The sequence below is a fragment of the Primulina huaijiensis genome, chromosome 17, assembly GCF_012295235.1.
Source record: "Primulina huaijiensis isolate GDHJ02 chromosome 17, ASM1229523v2, whole genome shotgun sequence".
Taxonomy (NCBI): Eukaryota; Viridiplantae; Streptophyta; class Magnoliopsida; order Lamiales; family Gesneriaceae; genus Primulina; species Primulina huaijiensis.
The window spans coordinates 2,129,517-2,145,024 of NC_133322.1; the positions used below are offsets into that span (position 1 = coordinate 2,129,517).

Below are 15,508 nucleotides of genomic sequence, written 5' to 3' on the forward strand. Positions count from 1 at the left end.
AGAACCTTAAAGTGTGAGGGCTCGTGCTCCTGATTATCGTTTAATGACCAAACAACATGATTCATTAGCGATTAAAATTTTCCTTTTGGGCCAACAAAAATTTCCGCATGACTTCTCCGTAAGCAGGATAAGCATACAAAAAATTTCCAAACAACATTTATATACTCGAAATAAAACCATAACATCAATTCACAAATCTACAGCCGCACTGACCAAAACTAACACTTGTGAAATGAGTATCAATGGATCACACTTGTCGAGAGCTTTCCGAAACCAAGCTTAGTTTAAAATTCTGGCAACTGATGGATGAGATATCGCCGGTCAAAAGTTGGCAATGGTGTTGAATATTTGAGACGATGATTTACGGGAGAGAGATGGATGAAGATGATATTTTTTATTTTTAATTTTAATTTTTTATTTAACTTAATTAGTAAAAAAATAGGCCTCTTGTGAGACGGTCTCACGAATTTTTATCTGTGAGACGGGTCAACCCTATATATATTCACAATAAAAAGTAATACTCTTAGCATAAAATGTAATATTTTTTCATAGATGACCTAAATAAGAGATCCGTCTAACAAAATACGACCCGTGAGACCATCTCACACAAATTTTTGCCTTAATGGGGAGGGCTTGGGAATCTGAAGGGTTCTTAATTAATGACGTTGTGTCGTTAGCATATTATTTGTATGAAAATCCACACGTGTAAAATATTGGTAAAGAAGCAATATATATTAATAGAATAACGGTTGCTTTGAAAAACAAGCTTAACGTAAGACTAACTAACTATTACTCGATTTTCTCAGTTGAAATTTACCTGTAGGGTCAACACAGCACACCAATGGTGATTCTTCATTACAAGCAATCCAGGAAACCAATCATTACCGTTTCCTTAATTCTCCTCGTAGAAAATATATAGATTTCGTCTTTCCTCTTCACGTATATAAAAGCATTCATTCTGCTGCTATTTTTGTGTATAATTCATGCATTCTACCTTTGGTCGATCAAAAAGATTGATATAATTATATTCTTCTTCTTACCAAAGTATCAAATGATGATGTCCAGAATTTTATTTGTCTCACTTTTGACAATTTTATTGTGTTCATCCTCTTGTCATGGAAGAAAAGCCCACAAGCATGGAAAAAATTCCAAACATCACAGCAATCAGCTTATAATATCACAACAGGTGAGGATCAATGTCGAAGATTTCGGAGCCAAAGCTGACAAAAAATCAGACAATGCCCAGGTTTGATTCATTAAAGTTTGTTGTATTCTATCACATATCGCATGTCTGTTATCAACTTGAACTCTAACTGGTTTTATTTTATGTAATATCTTTTTTTAAAAAAATAGCTTCTGAAAACTGTAAGATAAATTGTAGTTACGATTCTAGCTATCTGTTCTTCATCAATATCATTAGTATTTATAAGTTCCTGACGTTCTCATATTTCTTTTCTAGGCATTCAGCAGAGCTTGGGAAAAGGCTTGTAATTCTACGAATCCATCGACGATCGTGGTTCCGAGAGGAAAAACTTATTACATTAAACATATTAATTTTCCAGGCCCTTGCAAGAGTTCTGTTTCTATGGAGGTGAGTTACGTACACATTCTTACATGCACATATAAATTTTTAAAATTAAATACTCATGAGATTTATTTTTTCAACAAATATATGTTATATATAATAATTTCAGAAAAAAATTTGATTGCATATATTTGTTAAATTAAATATAATATATGGATTTTTTTATCTGAGAAAAAAAATTGCCTCGATTTGTCTGGCCGGTGCTTACTTCATGCATGCATGACATAATAAACATGTCACAGATTCTATAGTTTATGGTAACGACTCAAATCTTTTAAATCGTACGTACAACAGCTCAAATGTTATGTTTCGATCACTTTCACAGCTCGTACAATTATATTAATACACCCCAACAAAATATTAGATTTTTGTTGGATATATATGCATGAGATTGTTTATTGTAAATTGACGATCCAATTCTCTAATTTTAGATCCAAGGTACAATAAAGGCAACATCGGAAATGTATGACACCCCTAAGAGACTATGGATAAAGTTCGAAGATGTTGCGGGCATGAATATTTTCGGAGGTGGTATCATAGATGGCAATGGTGAAATATGGTGGAAAAATTCTTGCAAAATCAAGAAAACTAAGGTATATATATGTTTAAAATTTATTATTTTAATTAATTCATGAAAAATATTAGTTATTTATTTTCACAACAATAATATATATGTGCTGACATATTTTCTCTTTTCATTTGAAGCCTTGCCAAACGCAGGGTGCACCAACGGTAACGTCTTTGTTTTCATTCCTCAAATAAAAATTATATTCAAATATACAAAAAAAAAATGAATATTAATTAAATAATTTAATTTTCCGTAATTTTCTTGCTAACTGCAGGCTATGACATTCAAAAACTGTGTGAATTTAAAGATGACGAATTTAAATATACGAAATGCACAACAAATGCATGTGGTTTTCGATGGTTGTCGCGACGTCGAGGCTTCAAACCTAAGAATAACAACACCTGGAGATAGCCCTAACACGGATGGAATTCACATCACCAAAACACAAAATATCAATATCCTCGACTCTATAATTAAAACTGGTAAATGGGTTCATTCAGTTAATTTCTTTTAATCGCATAACTTATTGTAGCCAGTTTTTATGAATTTGATTGAATCTTCTAATATTTTTGCAATTTATAGGCGATGATTGTATCTCAATAGTAAATGGAACAAGTAACGTTCAAGTGCAGAACATAATGTGTGGACCAGGCCATGGAATCAGGTAATTTGTGACTTTTAATTTTTCTGGATATTTTTAATTATTGTTTTTATAAAGATTTAATTAATTTATTTGATTTACAGCATTGGAAGCTTAGGTGAAAACAATATGGAAAACCATGTTTCAAATATTTTGGTGAAGGGTGTCACGATTACAGGAGCAACTAATGGAGTTAGAATAAAAACTTGGCAGGTAACATTAATTCATACCATATTCTCTCAAATAGCTAGGCTCTGATATATAGGAGTATATCGTATATGCGCGCGAGCACACAAACTAAAAATTTATGTGTATTAATTCAAGTGTGAAATTGTGCAGGGAGGGAGTGGAAGTGCAAGAAACATCGCATTTGAAGACATCCTTATGCAGAATGTTTCCAATCCCATAATCATTAACCAAAACTACTGTGACAAAAGTAAAAAATGTGTCAAGCAGGTACTATATATACATATATTGTGACCAAAATTATATATATGTATAGTATAGTATAGTATTGTATGTGAAATCTGTTAAACCTAAATGAAATAATGAATGCAGAATTCAGCAGTGCAAGTAGAGAACATAATGTACAGAAACATAAGAGGCACGAGTTCTTCGAAGGTGGCCATAAATTTCAGCTGCAGTGAATCGTTTCCATGCAGAAATCTTTACATGGAAAACGTGAAATTGAGCAGACACGGAGAAGATGGAAAGGCCGAAGCGTTTTGCTCTCAGCTTACAATGTTAAAAGCCGGAGCCAATTCCTTCCCACGCTGCTCTGCTCATGCATAAGGATTATTAATTGATTTATATATATATATACATATGCTACACACTGCATATATGTATATATATATTCGAAATACATTTTTATTCTATAGATATAGATATATTATTTATCATTATATTGAAATGTTCAAGATTAATGTGCGTCATTCATGTTTCGTTTTTGGGTCAATTAGATGTAGAAATAGAATAGCCGACCCACCTCATTTGGAGATGAGGTTTTGTGATGGTGTCGGCGGAGGTAGTAGCTATTTGTATCATATCTCTATACATTTCATTTTAAATAAGAGTATTATTTACGCATTTCTTTGAGGGTCTTATTTATTAAAGTGGATAGATTAATTATTCGGGAAAATATTTTTTTTGTCGTGCAATTTAGATACTTTTTATGGTGATATTATCAATTAATTCACGATTTTAATTCACTGATCAATTTTCAATTTTATTGTTTTTTATTAGAATGTTGATATGACATCGATTTTATCGTTTTTTTTTTTATTGAAACGTTGACATGATATCTTACACATGAGCAATATACGACACCACGTAATCATTTCCGTAAAATAAAACCAAAATTGATCTATATTATGAATAATATAACCAAAAAAAAAAAGAATATGAACGTTATACGACTAAACATTAAGAAGGACCCACACCACACCCACCTTCTATAACTGTTGTCAACCATGCAGTGCACATGAAATGGGAAACATCTGCAGTCATTCGCACAAGTCGGAGGCCGTTGAAAAACAAAACTCTCCGACATCTTCCTCTTCTCTTCATCCCCTTTTGTCAATTCGATCCATGATTAATTATACGCTTTCTCAATAATCCCATCTCGATTCCGGTCCTGTTTCCCATATCTATCTGATCCCTTTCCGGTCCACATCTCCCCCGTTATTCTTGATGATCATTCCATTCTAAAATCAGTTTCTCGGGTTTTGATTTGATTATCTAAGCGATTGATGGTTTTCCCCCGTTTTCGGAAAGATTTAATTTTTCATCTGTGTGGATTCAAAGGGCTGATCAGAAAATTTAAATGAGTGTGATGTCGAAGCGAGTTATGCCCGTTTGTGACACTTTATGTACTTGTTGCCCTTCAATGCGACCGAGATCGCGGCACCCTGTCAAGCGTTACAAGAAATTGTTGGCAGAAATTTTCCCGCGGAATATGGTTAGTTTTGTTTCTTTTGATGTTTTGATTTGGTCTTTACTGTCAAGTTTCCTTCAAGAAAAGGTGAATTTTTTTGAGTTATTTGCTTATCATTGAGTTATCATTCAAATTATTTTGGATGTATGTTTAATTCTTAACGTCGTCAGAGGAAATATTGTTTTTTTCTGCTGATATGTTAATGCTACGTTGTCGTCTTGTCGATTTGAGTTCTCTATTGATTTTAAATGTTTGTGTAATGTCACACTGGACTAGTTCTCACAAATTTTTATGTTTATAACTTAATTTTGAAACACAACATCGTTATGTCGCTTGAAGTTCATATATATCTTAAATAGATATTTGAATTGTAATTGAAAAAAAAGATGATTTGGCACCATTGACCAGACACTTACATTGAGGCAGATATAATGTTAAATTTGTTACACACTATTAGTTTGTGGTATTCATGCGCGAACTAGGGGTTAGCTTGTTAGATGCTCTTGTAGATCGAGCATGCAAATATCAAATTTATCTAATCATCTGACTGATTTGCTCCCTTATTTTTTACAGGAGGAAGAACCTAATGACCGTAAAATCAGTAAATTGTGTGAATATGCTTCCAAAAACCCCTTACGCGTGCCCAAGGTTAGGTTGCTTTGATCATATGCTCAGAATACAACTGGTTGGTTCCCACTTCGCTGTGTACAAGTGTGCATGCATGACTTTTCAACAATGTTTCATGGCAATCCCATACCTTTATCCCCTCGTGGAAAAAATTGGGTGTTTATGTTGAGACCTTGTTTTTCAAATTTAATATCTTATTGGTTATTGTCTTAGCACAATAATTAAATTCATGGTTCGAAGTATAGAATTTTTTGTTCGGGTTCGTATCTGCATAGCTAGCTAAATGAACCCAGATTGCCTCAAATTTGAAGTACTTTCGAGTTGTAAATTTTATTATCATTTACTGGTTTTGTCACCTTTTTTCTAGTTGGAACAGACTTTGCGAACAGGTAATGACTAATGACAGCTTATGATTTTATAATCAGATTACAACTTTGCTTGAGCAAAGGTGTTATCGCGAACTGAGAAATGAAAATCTCAAGTCTGTAAAAGTTGTCGTTTGTGTCTATCGAAAGCTGCTGATGTCTTGCAAGCAGCAAATGTGAGTTCATTTATCTTTTTTCTTCAGTTAAAAGTTACTGATCGGTGGTTTTATTTTTTGGTTGCTTTTGTTACGTTGATATTTGTATGTTTTGTACCTCAATATTGGAGTTCTAAATTTACACGTGCATACATGTCATAAAGCTCATATTTCTAATATGTGATACTGCAAGATACTCTCTCTTAGTTTTTGTACTTTTGACTTTGCATTACCTTAAATGCTAGGGAGATGTTTCTAATTTATAAGTTCACACACACTTGCATCAAAATTTTCAATAACTCTACTGAATTAATTTCCCAGCATATTTATTTTCGTGGCTCGGAGATATTGAGATATTCTGTACACACGATTGGTCACAGGCTAGTCTTGCAGCTGGTAATGCCACAGGAACAATGTTTAATTGTGATAACTATTACAAAGAGATTTTCTAGAAGGAGGTCGTTGGTGGAAGAATTTTAAGTGGTCTCACTTTTTGAAAATTGGGAAAGAGTAACTATAGGATTATTAAAGGAAGTTACCGTCTAATTAGACGAAACAGCAAGGTTTCCAACTTATATCTAAATCTAATTATGAAATTAACGAAGATCAGTCTGAGTGAATCTTACAGATGCCATCAGCATTAGCAATCTTCTGGTATTTATGATCATCAGACATCAAGAACCCTTTTAGATGTTATGTAGCAAGTTTTTTTCACGATGTTATGATTTCGCTTCACTGTATATCGTGAGTATTACATGGCAGGCCATTGTTTGCTGGAAGCTTTCTCAGTATAATACACATCTTACTGGATCAAACGAGACACGATGTCATGCGAATTAATGGTTGCAGGGCACTTTTTGACTTTGTAGATAACCAGGTAATGTTCCTCTTCCCCCGGCTTAATCTTTGGTAAACGACAAAAAGGAAAGGAAAAAAAATTGTTGTGCTACTGATAATTTCATGATAACTTTTGAAGCTGTACAAGCATTAAATCCCGGTCAATCTAAAATGATAAAAAAAAAAAAAATTGTCTTTACAATTGCAGCTGTGTTAGTATATTACCTTCTTCTAAGAAACAGAATGTCCGATGTTATGATATTTTATTTGAAAAGAAATATTTCACTCAATAAGGTGTTCTCGACAAAGGATGACACAAACGGGCACTTGCTTTTATAATAACATAATGGAAAATTGATTTTTTTTAAAATTTGTTGTGCTTGTTGATTCAACATTTTTTGGTCATTTTTTATTCTGTTTTGTGTTTAAGTGGTTGCAACCATCACTCATGGTGACAGCACTACTAAAATCATGTATCGGAGACTACAAAAGAAGTCGTGCAGCTTTCAGTCTCAACCCCCTCTGACCTGCCATTTAAGGATATGGCAAATCAGCGTGAATCTCTTCAAATTGCGAAGCAGCAAGTCATGTCAAATATCACGAGTGCCCAGTTGTTTCAAGAGATCTCAGCTACCTTCACTAGTCAGATCAACACTCAGAGAACATTATTCGCCATCTGTTTGTCTATAACGTGGTACATATACCCTGTCTTGGTATTTGTCCAAATGAGTCAACCTGGAATATCCCATATTTATGATTTATGCCATCTGGGTGCATTTCATTTCTAATTATCTTATTTAAATTAAATTAAAAATTATTATTTAATATTTAACTATGTTATGATTTTAATTGATTTGTTCTCTTATGGATTTGGGTATCTTAAAAAAGGTCCCTTTTTTTATCATTTACATGCCAACATATCAAGAACAAAAATAACACATTTCCCCTAAGATTCTCTGTCAGACCATGTGTCTTTGCTGCAACTATCATTTTTCGAGTTTGAAATTCTTGTTTGTTACTTAATGGGAGGATAAAATATAATATATCCATTCGTTAAGTTTCACTGTTCAGTGTGTTTCTGTGTAGTTTACTCCAGGAGCACATGAAATTATATAACCTCATATATTATAGTGATTCATTTTGCCGTTTTGTTCCAGGCGCCTTCTTCTGAAATTGTTGCTATGCCTTGCTCTGCTGAATTTCAGCATCATCTCTTCTCCCTTCCTCCACCGCCTTCAAGTCCATATGATAACTTTTTGAAAGCAGCTGGAAGCTGATACGTTTCAATTTGGTTAGCTTCCATTCTTGCGAGGTTGGTTGCTGGTAAATCTCGGAGAAGATATGTATATTTTTTGTTTTGAAAAGATGGATACAATTTCAGGCGTATACATCAGTTCGTTATTTTTTTTTTACACGGAGTTTAAAGAGGAATGAAATAAGAAATAAACAGCGAAGAAAACATATTTATGAAGTTTTGTCTGTTGATTTTCTGAATACCCACCCATTGACGTACTTTTGTTGAATCACAATGTGGAAACGTGTTTCTTCTTTGGCGAGCTTTGTTGTAATATATTACTATAATACTTTTTATTTTGTTAGAATGATATCAGATGACATCTCATTTGACGCCACCACGTCACTTTCATGTCATATTTTGGTGCAAGGTTCTAATAAGTGTGAAGCATCCCGCGGATATCGAGCTCCAAGTTTTTCAAGTTTAAACGAGATTAGTATATGTTTAAGCGTGAAAAAGCGTTTTTTATCTTTAATATAATTGTAATTATTTCAAATCAATAAATAGATAAAATAATACATAAATATGATAAATTTAAGTCTATGCATTAATTCTCATATTTATAGAAGCATAAAAATCTCAAAATTACGATTTTTATTTGTTTTTGCAATTAGATCACATTAAAAATGTTAAATATTTGTCAAATCATTATCAGACACGCTTAATCATAATTAAAATTAAAAAATAAACATCTAAATTATAAAATTAATTTTTTATTTTAAAATAAAAAGATATATTTTCAAAATAAAAAAATAAAAAAATAAATAGATGTAATTACTAACTGCTATTGTTTAAACTTAAATAGATGCAATTACTAACTGCTATTGTTTAAACTTAAAAATAAAACAAAATTTCTGCACTGTGGAATGGAAATTGAAAGGTTTAAACTTTACATCATGTGGATTTATGATATTCGATAGATTCAGCCTCAGTCTTTAAAATTATCTGTCTCCAGAAACCTAATTTTTTTAACAGATAAAAAATCGTTCTCCCTGATATGTAGCAAAGCATTTCCAGTGGATAAGATTACATAATGCTCGAATACTTGGGAACTAATAGCCAAATTTACAATACAAATTCATACCTTCATCTTTGGCCATATCAAACAAGAATTTACATGAAAATAACATATGCTTATTAATCAGTAGCACAAGACTAGAGAGGAAGAGCTATGAATATANCACAAACAATTTTCTGCGACATATACACATACACTGCAAAAGAAAGGCTCATCAAAGTTATATCTTTCCAATCACCTTTTTGCTTTGGGCTCATATTCTCTCTCAATCCCTCTCCAAATTTCTTGATACCCGAAAAACTCAGCTCAAAAATACCCTTTTCTTCAATCTTTTCCATGTTTCTTTTCTTGGCATTAAAGGGATCAGTGGGATCACTATTTTGGCAAGAGAATATGACTAATCTTCTTGAATTTTTTCTGGGAATCAGATCTGGTTTGTGTCCGAAGAGGCTTAAATGGCCAATTGTAAGGGCTGCCATGGAATTAAAGAAAATTTGTTTGTGATTGGAGAAAACTTAGAATTAATTCAAGTTGAACGGATATGGTAGAATGGGTGAAGGGATGGGTAATGAAGATAGCTTTGAATCTTTGAGAAGAAAAAGTTAAAGGTGGTGGGACATTTATTCCCCTTTTGGACAAAATAAGGTGTATGGTTTTTTCCTCTTTTTCCTTCTTACACAACCATGATATTTATAATTTAAGACCAAAACATGTGATAAAAATCAAGAACAGATTAAAATACTTTAGGAGGAAAAATAAAGGATAGTGTGTCTTGACTCTTCGAGTGGCTACGTGCCCTGTACAGAATAGAGAGAATGAAGATTAAAAGTATATTTTAATGAAATTCGAAATTTGATATTATGATTTTAAATAATTAAAACGCGAAAATTGTGAGTAAGTTGAATATATTTATGTTATATAAGTATATTTAAATTGAGATATTTAATTGAATTTGACTTGAGATATTTATGTTATATATTTATAATTAAATTGAATTATTTTTTAATCAAAATTCTATCTCGAAATATTTATGTTATATGACATTTATTCAACTGAAATCATTAAAATATTGTTTTGGAAATATTGTTTATATTATCAAGTTATTTAATCAACGCGACTTTGATAACATTTAATAATTAGTGACATATTTTTCAAAAAATATATATATTTTATCGATGATATCATCTCAATTTTTGAAATATAATTTTGGTTGAGAAAATATAATATTTCTATATTTTACAAACTTATTTAATATATAATATTTTAGAGAGTTTCCTTCACGCTAAAAACTACTTGTTTAACACGGTTTCTCCTTATAAACCTTCACTTTCTTATTTCTTTTCAACGTGGGATAAACCAGATATCACTAATTATATCCAACAATTTCTGTCTTTTGCTAATTTTTAGGCATATTCAGACGAGGATAATAATGTTATATCTTCAAATTAATTTCTTTATCATTGTATCCTATATATCAATTGAGTGAAATTATTCATAAAAAATAAATAAATAAATATTTAAAAATCACATATTATTTTTTCCATCAAAATTTTAAAAATAAAATAAATATTTTTAAAAATTAAAAAGAATAGTTATTTATTAGATTAATAAATTTTGATTAAAATTTTATTCATTTGTGAAAACATGTTAAAAAAATATTTATAGTAAAGTTTGATTAAAATATTAAAAATCACATATTATTTTTTCTACAAAAATTTTACAAATAAATAATTATTTTTTAAAAAGTTAAAAGAATATTTATTTATTAGATGAATAAATTTTGATTAAAATTCTTATTGATTTGTGAAAACATGTTAAAAAATATTTATACTAAAGTTTGATTAAAATAAATAATAATAATAATAATAATAATAATAATAATAATTTACCAACCGTCATCGTACAAAAGTTCACGATAACAATGTAAGCTAAAAGTTGCTATGTAAAAAGTTTATATTTTATTAATATTTTAGAAAATAGTAAAAACTTAATATATAAAAATAGCACAAAACTCAAAAGTATAATTGAAATTAAATGAAATGATAATTTAAAATTTTAAATGCAGTTGATATTTTAAAGAGAGATCAAATTCAAATTTAAATTTTAAAAAAATAAAAAATATGTAATATCATATATATTTTTTTGTAAGTGTTTTCTCCAGAAATTGAAACTTGATATAATACAATTTCTGAAATCATGTTAAGTTCATATTAATCTAAAATCGAGTTGGATACTGTCTTTTTTATATTTATGATGTAGTGATATAAACATTTTTTTATATATATAAAAAAAAACAAATTTAATTCATATATAGAAAGGAACATTTATTATTCTTCAATTTTCTCATCTATTACACACACATTATTATTATTATTATTGTTATTTATATTTTTTGCTACCAATAATAATAATAATAATAATATACAAAACTTAATTCATTGATTGCACAATCAATTCAGTGGTGCTGCCGAGCAGATTTACTTTCGACAGGTAATTTATTAACAATTATGCGACTTTAATATAACACGTTAATATTTACATTTCATTAATAATCATCACATGCATCATTGATTTGTTGTCCATAATCTGTCACCATTTTACGACATACATTTCAAAATAATTTCTAAAGAATAATATTGGAAAAACAAAAAATGGAATCAAATATTGAACCCCTCAAGTCCTCCTATGCACATGCACATCATTATTTATTTATTTATTTTGTTTGTTTCAGTCTTCGATGAGAACATGTGAAATCATAAAAAAAGTGGAAATAAGTCTCTTTTGGTCTATTTGGAAAATAAAATGAAAATTACCCATAAAATATTGCATTGATCAAGGGGAAAGGTTGGCTCTGATTTCTAAAACAGACAAACCATCGCTCTACTGCATCACCCATTCAGATTCAAGAATTAGTTTTTTCTTTCGAAAATAAAGAACTAAATTAATTAGCTTTGAGTATCCAATTTGTTTTTTTGTTTTTATTAGAAGATCAACAAACGTTGTTTATACATTAGTTAAAGACGTTGTTTCTTTATCTAATCTCGAAGGCCTCGGTGTTATGTAATTCACCATATAATGTTACCTGATTGGGTTTNTATATATTAGCGTAAAATGTAGTATACACGTGTACATAATGCATTCGACCATCTACACGAGCTAGCTCTATAACTACAGTGTTTGAGGCATTGTACCAGACCAGTTCTGCTTCCTCTGCATTTCTTTATTGTGCTTTCTGTGGGAAAAAATGGTGAAATTTCACTTCTTGCTTACTCTATACTTTCTCTACACAGTTTCTGCTCTTGTCCCACCACCTCCTTCAGAAGGTACGCCTAACTACTTCCGTTTGTATATTTGAGTCCGATGTGTTTGTATAGATGTAGATCTTTGATACTGCATTGTTCTTGACCATTCTTAAAATGAACATTTCGTTGAAAAGATATTATCTTTTTGAAATCTTACTCATCGGTATCTTATGGGATATGCTTTGTTGGATGGATAGAGTTTCGAACCTCTTATTTTTGGCCCTTTCTAATTATTCTAAGTTGGGTGTGTTAAGGTGAGTGGTCAGTGGAGCGGTTTTCTTGAGTTCGAACTCAGCTTAGTGCTGGAATAGGTTCACTTGTTTGAAGTAATTTTTGAAGTATGAAATATCAGTGTTATGATATGTATGGTAAGTAGCATTAAATACGTATATAAATCTCATGAAAGCCACTGTTCAGGATAATACGAATCTAAAAACTGAGACAATTAGCCAGCTGCCTAAGCTCCTACTTTATTTTGAGCATGGTGAGCTCAAAATCACTCCAACGAACACTTAGTTATGTACCTGGTTCAAGAAATAGGTAAAAAATCGATTATACTCCAGCTTAAAATCCATTTTTTGACGTTGTTCCAGGACTCCTCCCTAATGGCAACTTTGAGGAAACACCTAAGCCAACTGATATCAACAAAACTGTCCTGAAAGGCAAATTCTCACTTCCAAAATGGGAAATCAATGGCCTGGTTGAGTACATCTCCGGCGGTCCGCAGCCTGGAGGGATGTACTTCGCTGTTGCTCACGGCATTCATGCCGTGCGCCTTGGGAACGAGGCCTCGATATCCCAAACAATCCCTGTAAAAAATGGCTCGTTTTATGCGCTCACATTTGGTGCATCAAGAACTTGTGCACAAGAGGAGGTGTTGAGAGTTTCTGTGTACCCTCAAACAGGGGATCTTCCCTTGCAAACTCTGTATGCTAGTAATGGTGGTGATATTTATGGCTGGGGATTCAGGGCTAATTCCAATTTCGCTAAGGTGTCTTTTGAGAATCCTGGGAAACAGGAGAATCCAGCTTGTGGCCCTTTGTTGGATGTTGTTGCCATTAAAGAGCTTTCTCCTCCAAGCTTCACTAAAGGTTATATTTCTCAAATTCTAGTAATTTATTTCTTGATCTAAATTCATATATGCTGAGCGGTTGAAATTATTACAATTACAGTTCAAAATCATCCAATCAGGCTAAAATGTCTGGTATTCTCGATTCAAGTTCGAGTTCGAAATTTATTATGCAAGCTCGAGCTTGGCTCCTAATGTGGAAAAAAAAACAGCACTCTTGCTTCAGTTTGACTGAAATTAGACTGTAAATCTTTATTATCGAGTTGGATGTTAGTTCTCTTGGATTAGTGCTCGAGTTATAATCGGGTTCACGAGTTTAATTACCTATTTATTATATTCATTAGTAAAACATTAATAAAGCTCATAAAATTAGCTAGCGGGAAGCAAGCTAACCTGTCATATGATATGCATGTTGGATTTCATATGGCCATTGCACTTGAGTAGCCCTCTGTAATTTTCTGCAGCTAACCTCGTCAAGAATCATGGCTTTGAGGAGGGTCCTCGTCTTTTGATCAACTCTTCAAATGGCGTCCTCCTTCCGCCCAAGCAAGAAGATGTCACCTCCCCACTTCCTGGCTGGATCATTGAGTCGCTCAAGGCTGTGAAGTTCATAGATTCCAAGCATTTCAACGTCCCATTCGGACAAGCTGCGGTGGAACTTCTAGCAGGAAGAGAGAGTGCCATTGCACAAGTAATCAGAACAGTTCCCAAAAAAGTCTACACTCTCACCTTCTCTGTTGGCGATGCAAAGAATGGGTGCCACGGATCCATGTTGGTCGAAGCATTTGCTGCCAAATCTTCCATGAAAGCTCCCTTCCAATCTGAAGGAAAGGGCAAGTTCAAGACCTACAATTTCCAGTTCACGGCTATTTTGAACCGGACCAGATTAACATTTTTCAGCTCGTATTACCATACAAAGATCGATGACTTTGGAACCCTTTGCGGCCCAGTTCTTGATGAAGTTCGCGTTTTTCCAGCTTCTAAGATTTAATATATATGTAATGGGGTTCTAGTATCGCGTATCTGTATTTGCACAAACTATGAAGATTTTTGTTCTTCATGAATATAAGAGATGTAGGCCGAGGATGATCCACTATGTAGCATGCTTTTTTTGCCCGTCTTCCGTGCCTTCATGTCTTTTTCCACATTTGTTTCTGAATCTAAATTCGTAACGTTTCTGGAAAAAATGAAGTGGAGTAGACTAGTATTTATATGAATGTTATAATACTCGGAAGCAGCAAAAAAAAAAAAAAGAACCAACAATAGGAAGCTACACAAAAACACAGCAACATCTACAGGTTTGATCTCGATGTAATACATGATTGGGATTTACAAATTTCACGCGTCCTCGAAATTTCTGTGAATTAGGAAAATCTTGGGGTTTGGGTTTGGGAAAAATAGATATAGTTGAACTCGCCCTGGTAACATACTTGAAAATGACTATTCAAATAGTCAATAGTCATGGAAATGATTTAAAAAATTAGTGAAATAATTTTTTTTAACAAATTATAATAAAGCAGTGCCCAAAGGGACGAAATTATCTGCTACATTTTATGTTTCAAACTATGTTACATTTTGTTCAAACAAGTCTCGTTTGCAAAAATTATTAAAAAAATAAATGCATTAAACATCATGCATGAAGAAAATAGAATAAATTACTAAAAAAACATTTTATTCATTTTTTTTAATTAAAAAATCATTAATATATTATTTTAATCATTTAAAAATATTGAGATATATTTTATTGTCGATTTTTTGTATATAAAAAATAAATGAATCAAATGTTTTATCAACTATTAATTGTATTATGACCATGCATGGTTTTTAGTGCGTTAAATTTTTAATAATTTGAGCAAACATGATTTGTTTGACCAAAATTGTAATACCGTTTAGAACACTAAATATAGGAAAAAAACTTGTATGAGACGGTCTCACGGGTCGTATTTTTTGAGACAGATCTCTTATTTGAGTCATCCATGAAAAAGTATTACTTTTTATGCTATGAGTATTACTTTTTATTGTGAATATCGATAAGATTGACCCGTCTCACAGATAAAGATTTGTGAGATCGTCTCACATATAAAGATTTATGAGACCGTCTCACACGAGAGT

General features: G+C 31.9%; 3 protein-coding genes across 4 annotated transcripts; all 3 read left to right on the forward strand.

Moving 5' to 3' along the window:
* Positions 1-995: 995 nt before the first annotated feature.
* Positions 996-3,793, forward strand: LOC140963593 (polygalacturonase QRT2). Its single transcript, XM_073422975.1, has 9 exons — positions 996-1,246; positions 1,460-1,591; positions 2,017-2,178; positions 2,291-2,317; positions 2,428-2,635; positions 2,736-2,817; positions 2,898-3,006; positions 3,133-3,249; positions 3,352-3,793. Exons 1-9 carry the CDS (start codon positions 1,052-1,054, stop codon positions 3,583-3,585), a joined length of 1,266 nt encoding a protein of 421 aa, XP_073279076.1. The 5' UTR covers positions 996-1,051; the 3' UTR covers positions 3,586-3,793.
* A 461-nt stretch (positions 3,794-4,254) lies between these two features.
* Positions 4,255-8,269, forward strand: LOC140962566 (protein SEMI-ROLLED LEAF 2-like). 2 transcript variants are annotated; one of them, XM_073421516.1, is made up of 6 exons: positions 4,255-4,753; positions 5,303-5,377; positions 5,782-5,897; positions 6,639-6,753; positions 7,144-7,407; positions 7,871-8,269. In XM_073421516.1, exons 1-5 carry the CDS (start codon positions 4,619-4,621, stop codon positions 7,237-7,239), a joined length of 537 nt encoding a protein of 178 aa, XP_073277617.1. In that variant the 5' UTR covers positions 4,255-4,618; the 3' UTR covers positions 7,240-7,407; positions 7,871-8,269. The 2 variants fall into 2 exon arrangements, with proteins under 2 accessions (XP_073277617.1, XP_073277618.1); XM_073421517.1 differs by having other exon boundaries at positions 7,172-7,407.
* A 3,902-nt stretch (positions 8,270-12,171) lies between these two features.
* LOC140962322 (protein TEEBE-like) lies at positions 12,172-14,492 on the forward strand. Its single transcript, XM_073421185.1, has 3 exons — positions 12,172-12,348; positions 12,921-13,418; positions 13,861-14,492. The coding sequence occupies exons 1-3, from the start codon at positions 12,270-12,272 to the stop codon at positions 14,385-14,387; spliced, it is 1,104 nt and encodes a 367-aa protein (XP_073277286.1). The 5' UTR covers positions 12,172-12,269; the 3' UTR covers positions 14,388-14,492.
* Positions 14,493-15,508: the final 1,016 nt, after the last annotated feature.

Excerpts from the sequence above, each read along its gene's own strand:
- LOC140963593 (XM_073422975.1), top strand. The coding sequence starts at position 1,052 with ATGATGATGTCCAGAATTTTATTTGTCTCACTTTTGACAATTTTATTG. Across the intron at positions 1,592-2,016 it reads AGAGTTCTGTTTCTATGGAG|ATCCAAGGTACAATAAAGGC; the intron begins GTGAGTTACGTA and ends CTCTAATTTTAG. Across the intron at positions 3,250-3,351 it reads GTAAAAAATGTGTCAAGCAG|AATTCAGCAGTGCAAGTAGA; the intron begins GTACTATATATA and ends TAATGAATGCAG.
- LOC140962566 (XM_073421516.1), top strand. The coding sequence starts at position 4,619 with ATGAGTGTGATGTCGAAGCGAGTTATGCCCGTTTGTGACACTTTATGT. Across the intron at positions 5,898-6,638 it reads ATGTCTTGCAAGCAGCAAAT|GCCATTGTTTGCTGGAAGCT; the intron begins GTGAGTTCATTT and ends ATTACATGGCAG. Across the intron at positions 6,754-7,143 it reads TTGACTTTGTAGATAACCAG|TGGTTGCAACCATCACTCAT; the intron begins GTAATGTTCCTC and ends TTTGTGTTTAAG.
- LOC140962322 (XM_073421185.1), top strand. The coding sequence starts at position 12,270 with ATGGTGAAATTTCACTTCTTGCTTACTCTATACTTTCTCTACACAGTT. Across the intron at positions 12,349-12,920 it reads CCCACCACCTCCTTCAGAAG|GACTCCTCCCTAATGGCAAC; the intron begins GTACGCCTAACT and ends ACGTTGTTCCAG. Across the intron at positions 13,419-13,860 it reads TCCTCCAAGCTTCACTAAAG|CTAACCTCGTCAAGAATCAT; the intron begins GTTATATTTCTC and ends AATTTTCTGCAG.